We start from the raw sequence: 6,000 nt of genomic DNA, 5'->3' as shown, positions 1-6,000 counted from the left end.
TCTATCCAGACTTACGACGCAAAACCGCTCTATGCACATTTCATTAATAAATAAAGCTGTAGATCATTTAATAAATCAAATTGTATTTATACTGAATCAAAATACGATACATCTATTGTAAAATTCCGTAAATTGCTTTATAATTATGTGGTTGGAATTCTCAAAATAAGTGTTTAGTCTATTGTGAAAAGTTTGCGAAACTGGATAAAGTGGGATTTACTTTTAGTCCCCTCATTATTACCCTATGGCGGACGTGACCCCTTCATGACCCCTTATCAGCAATACTTTCTGAGAATTCCATTATTGACGTCTAAGATACAGACCACCCAATATTCGTGTAATTGAAAAACAAAGTAATTAAGATAACAAAATTCATACGAATTGTTTTGTTTAGAATTGACCCTGGGGGTCAACCGTTCTTTTTTATGAGCCATATAACGTTGAAGCAAGTTACTTTCTTTTTTATGAGCCATATAACGTTGAAGCAAGTTATATTAACCTTGGGTGTTGTCCTTCAAGACTAGAATAGAAGTTGCTACAGTAACATTTGAATGATTACTTATCATCGAACTTCACAATGGCTGGAGTATTAGGAGCAAACTTTGATAAATAGACAACCATTTTAATCAATAGCAAGAAACAAGTTGTTATGCTCGACGCTTGTCATATGATAAATTTAATTAAAAACACACTGTTCAATCATAAATGGGTAACCTACCTCCTAAAGGGAAATATGCCTTTTTTATTACTGCGGAACTGACTATGGTGATCCATTTAAAATATCTACCCGCAAAGATAGAGATAGCATAACTTTAAAATGTTGTTTGTTTGTGTCTCACTACTAAGGCGGACTTCTACTTTTTTCCATCCATCACCATCTGGTTCAGAGTGATGTGAAAATTATATGTCTACCCCGCTTATATACGAACACGAGGTTTATTTCAGCGGGCTTCGACAGGGACAAAGAAAAACATTCTTGACTGTGAGAAATTAAATCATTTTTAAGGAGTTTAGTATACCAAAAAAAAAATAAGGAAAGGCCCATATCAATGAAAAAGGGAACAGATAATGAAAGTCCAACTAGTCACGCTTTTTCGCGGCCAACCAGCGAAGCAGACTTTGGGCGTGGACCCATGTCTACGGTGCGGCGCCGTTTGCCGTGCAACGGTACGGCACCGCCGCCGGCAGATGGCGCGGCGCCGTGCCGCGCCACGGCGTCGTGTACCGACGTGCTCATTATTGTGTTGTCAGTTGCATAGTGCGCACGTGGTAATTTTTTTTGCATAAAATGGCGGACGATTTAGATTTAGACTTTTTGATTTCACTAGTGGAAGCACGTCCCGTTCTCTGGGACAAGTCAAAGGAGGATTATAAGAATAAAAATTTAAAAACAGAAGGGTGGAAAGATGTCTGCCTAAATATTTTTCCATCATTCGACAGCATGGACAATAAAGAAAAAACGAAACTCGGTGAGTATATACCTACCTATTTATTTATCTTTTTAACTTAATAAAGTGAATACAATAAACATCAAAGTGAAATCAATGCATTAATGCTTAGTATTATTATGAACTTGCCATTTACACACACTCAATACATTTGGTGGGTTCGATCCGTGACCCAACTTTAGTTATATTTTGCTTAGTTGCCAACTAAGCGCACCGACATCACTATTAAAGTATTTACAAAATTCGTCTCTTATATTGACAGGATTTGTTAAGGAAACGTCATCTGCTGTTTGTGGAAGGTTCAAAAAACAGTCGTCAATATATAACTCCTCTGATTTTCTAACTCCATCTCGACTTACAACAAAATTGTGTAAAACACAACATGCTTTGATAATGTCGGTCGCAAAATTATATTGAACATTTAAGGGCCGATGAAATACTCGCCATTTATTTGCGAAAATACCAAAAGCACACTCGACATATCTTCTTGCTCGACTCAAACGATAGTTGAAAACCCTTTGTTCTTCTCTGAGATGCTTCCCTGGGTATGGACGAATTAGATTGTTAAGTAACGGTAGGCCTTCATCAGCGATAAAAACATAGGGAACTGAATTTTGGAGCCCCGGTAAAGGCTTTGGCGCTGGTATGGGAAGTCGATTTTGCAATAATAATTCGTATAGTTTTGAATTGTGGAAAATGGTGGAATCACATTCCTTTCCATACGATCCTATATCAACATATACAAATCTATACTTAGAATCCACCAGTGCCAGCAAGACTATAGAGTTAAAACTTTTATAGTTAAAAAAAAGGGACCCACTGTGGGCAGGACTACATATTCGGATGTGTTTCCCGTCCAATGCCCCCATGCAATTCGGGAAATTTGTTTTTACGTCAAAATCCTTAGCTATTTTTTCAATTCGCTCTTCGGATATTTTCGGTATACTTTCACTTAAAAGAATGTCCCATATAGCACGACAAACATCTCGTACAATTTTTCCAATTGTAGATTTTCCACGATAATCTGTGAATTCCATATCTCTGAATGAATTCCCTGTTGCCAAAAATCTGCAAAAGAAACATTTCTTAAAATTTTACAGACCATTATAAAAGCAATTTTATTATCAGTTCTATTTTTATAACGATTGTTACAGGTAATGACGTCATAAAAAAATGGACTAACATTAAGGATAATTTTTTCAAATATACAAAGAAGGTAGAACTTTCAAAGAAATCTGGAGCTGGTGCTAAACGTATAAAAGAATATCATTTGTATAGACAACTCATGTTTTTACAAAAAAATGCACCAAATTTAACTGAAGATAGTATAGAAGAAGAATCTCAAACTCCGAACACAAGGTCAAGATATCAACCCTACAGAAAAACTACGCTAAAACGAAAACCAAGTTGCGATGAATTTGAGAAGCAAATCGTCGAAACTTTAGCTGCTTCTGAAAATCGACACCTGTCATTTTTTAAAGCCATTTTACCGTCTCTCAACAAGTTAAATGACCACCAGACCTTGCTATTTCAAAGCGGGGTTTTAAAGATTTTAACAGATTTCCATCAATCACCATTCCAGTCATATAGCGGGTACCAGACAGCAACATCTTACGACGCTAACTATAACCAAACTGCCCAACAACCACAAGCTACAATGTCTTATGAAACTAACTATCAAACAGCTTGTAATTCATCAAACCCAATTAGTATAAATCGTCGCGAAACATCACCAGTCTCAACTTTGGAAGACATCATGTCTAATACCACAGATACACTGGAATCCGAATACGATTTTTCTTAAATCATAATAAATACGAAAAAGATTACATTATTACTGATTTATATTATAATTTTGTAAGAAAACGGTTTTTTTATTGATTTTCTTCTTTGTTGATTTTTTTTTGTTTGATTGTTATTGATACAAAGATTACAATATTATGGTTGCGAAAAGAAGTAAAAAATATACATTTGTTTAAATGCGTGAACTTGATTGTTTTATTTAAATTCTGCAAAAAGGACCACTTGACGAGTTAGCAATTTTAAAAGGCTTGGCGGATTGACACAAAACACAGACCTAGCTAATACATACGTATGAATACATCAAAGAAAATATTTCTATGATTAGAATATGTAAATAAGTTGAAATAAATTTCTTTTTTTTACCTTATAGTTAAGCCTAGCATTTCCATGGGCCCAACAGGTTTCCTGAACACGTATTTCTTCTGTATACGAGGCGCTATTTTGGTTAGCAGTTCTTCAAAACTTGATATAGACATTCTAAAATATTCGTAAAATTTGTCATCACCACATATTTTCAACGCTTCATATTTCCTCTTAAAATGATCTCCATCATGGTTCATTATAGAAAGGTATGGATTTACCCAATATTTTCTTTGATTTCGTTTTTTCTTCATTCGTCGACGTCTTAACAGCAACAGGAGCAGGATACGTCTTTTGCGGTCCATAACAAGCCAAAACTAATTTTGGTATAAGTGCTGAGCGTGTACGTGCCGGTACACGACGCCGTGGCGCGGCACGGCGCCGCGCCATCTGCCGGCGGCGGTGCCGTACCGTTGCACGGCAAACGGCGCCGCACCGTAGACATGGGTCCACGCCCTTTCAGTAGAACTGCGGCAAAAGCAATAACTTTCTGCAAATATAACCTACATCATATGTAACATCAATAATTTAGACCGAGTTCGGTCCTTTACAACTATCCCTTTGTTGGAAGAATTAAAAAAACGTGGTTATCATGGCACAAGTACGATAATGGCTAACCGGGTCCCTAACCGTCAACGGCTCAGCTTCAAAAAACACAAAAAGATGTCTCGGGGCGAGGTTGACCAAAGAATCACAGATAGTTTTGGTCAAGTGGAAAGGCAGTAAGGCTGTTTTGGTGGCATCAAAGTGTACTGGCGGCACGGGAATTGACATAGTACAGCGCTACGAAAAAAGGAAAAGCACTACGTAGATGTTGATGCTCCGAAGAATGTGACATCTTACAATGCGTTTTGGACCAATCCATGGAATATTATAGAACATTTATGAAGACCCGCAAGTGGACATTAAAAGTCATACTTCACTTCATCGATTTGGCCATTGTGAAATCCTGGCGACTGTACAGAAATGAAATGCTGGCAAATAATTCTCCAAAATCAAAGATACAGGATCTACTGTCATTCAGATTTGAAGTGGGAGAAACTCTACTTAACACTCCCAGCAGAAAATGCCACGAATCATCTCCCGAAGTAGGACCACTAGAACAGCCTTAAGTCAGATACAGGCCAGCTAATGATCTGTCGATAGGAAAGAGATACGATGGGTTTGACCATTTTCCTATATTTGATGACATAAAAGCTTCACGAACCTGTCGTTTAGAGAAATATAAATCTCGTTCAAAACTTCGATGTAGGAAATGCATCTATTTGTGCCTGAATCAAGACAAAGACTGCTTTTATATTTATCACAACAAGTAATGATTAATTGTATGTTACAGCTTGTTGAATTAATGTTCCTTAACTTTGAAACAGATTTGTTAAGTTTGAAACAGATTTACGTTAACTAAGAATTATTATGTTTAATTTTCTTTTATAAAACTATGAACAGAAGAGTTCTTCGTTATTTTATGTTTTGTTTTGATTAAAAAGACTTATTAATTATTAAAAATATTAATTGGTTCACGGAACTGTGATATAATGTGCCTTGTTAATTGTTAAGTACAATAAATAGTTGATTTTGATTTAAATTGTGTTGCTTTTACTTCTATTTAAAAATAATACTAATTGAGAAGTAGTTTAAAGCCCATTACCATTTTACCCATAAAAGACAAACGCACATTCGTAATTTGGTAGAATTGAGACCTAGAACTCACGAACGTAATACCCGTTTTTCTAAATGATGATAGCACTTTTTTCAGTATTTTTACAGTTATCTATGCGTTAGACTTAATGACTTTTTGCAATTTTTTTTTTAACTGAAAAAATAACATCTCAGGTGCAAAAGGGATAAAAGGATAACCTTTTATTCAGGACCAAGTATAAGCTAAAGATTGTACCCAAAGGAATGGCGAAAGGCAGGGGACACAAAAAGACCAGACAGTTTGAGAGTAATGGCAGTTCCTTTGCCGGTAAGACCTACAAGGCCCAAACAAGTATGTGTCAGAGGTACATGCTGTTGAAGCAAATCCTGACTTTCTATAAAATTTAGCAAAATGAAATATCCACCAAAAACAAAGTTATAATAAGTATCAATAACCAATAGGCTTGTATAATGTTTTTAAATATACAATTAAACCATATTAGTCATTGAAAATTATATTTTCTGTCATGGCGGATAGACAGATTCCTGAATTACATACAACCTTAACACCAGTCAGTGGTGTTAAATATTAAAAATATATGTAATTCAATACTATACAGTGTTGAAATGCATATAATTTAATATTAATATCACATAACAATTTTTGAAAGATAAACCAAAGCAACAAATAAAAATCCACAATATACCTAATCAAAGTTGTATGATTCCATTACTGCTTTTATATTTGCAG

General features: G+C 35.5%; 2 protein-coding genes across 2 annotated transcripts; one reads left to right on the top strand and one right to left on the bottom strand.

Moving 5' to 3' along the window:
- Nucleotides 1-1,288: 1,288 nt before the first annotated feature.
- On the top strand, nucleotides 1,289-3,621 carry LOC132903306 (uncharacterized). Its single transcript, XM_060951306.1, has 2 exons — nucleotides 1,289-1,469; nucleotides 2,603-3,621. The coding sequence occupies exons 1-2, from the start codon at nucleotides 1,289-1,291 to the stop codon at nucleotides 3,250-3,252; spliced, it is 831 nt and encodes a 276-aa protein (XP_060807289.1). The 3' UTR covers nucleotides 3,253-3,621.
- On the bottom strand, nucleotides 1,463-3,916 carry LOC132903305 (uncharacterized). Its single transcript, XM_060951305.1, has 2 exons — nucleotides 3,615-3,916; nucleotides 1,463-2,516 (listed from the first exon to the last, which is right to left on the bottom strand). Exons 1-2 carry the CDS (start codon nucleotides 3,914-3,916, stop codon nucleotides 1,631-1,633), a joined length of 1,188 nt encoding a protein of 395 aa, XP_060807288.1. The 3' UTR covers nucleotides 1,463-1,630.
- Nucleotides 3,917-6,000: the final 2,084 nt, after the last annotated feature.

The sequence above is a fragment of the Amyelois transitella genome, chromosome 24 (assembly GCF_032362555.1).
Source record: "Amyelois transitella isolate CPQ chromosome 24, ilAmyTran1.1, whole genome shotgun sequence".
In the NCBI taxonomy this organism is placed as follows: domain Eukaryota; kingdom Metazoa; phylum Arthropoda; class Insecta; order Lepidoptera; family Pyralidae; genus Amyelois; species Amyelois transitella.
The sequence above is the reverse complement of the archived record's forward strand: the minus strand, read 5'-3'. Positions and strand labels throughout refer to the sequence as shown.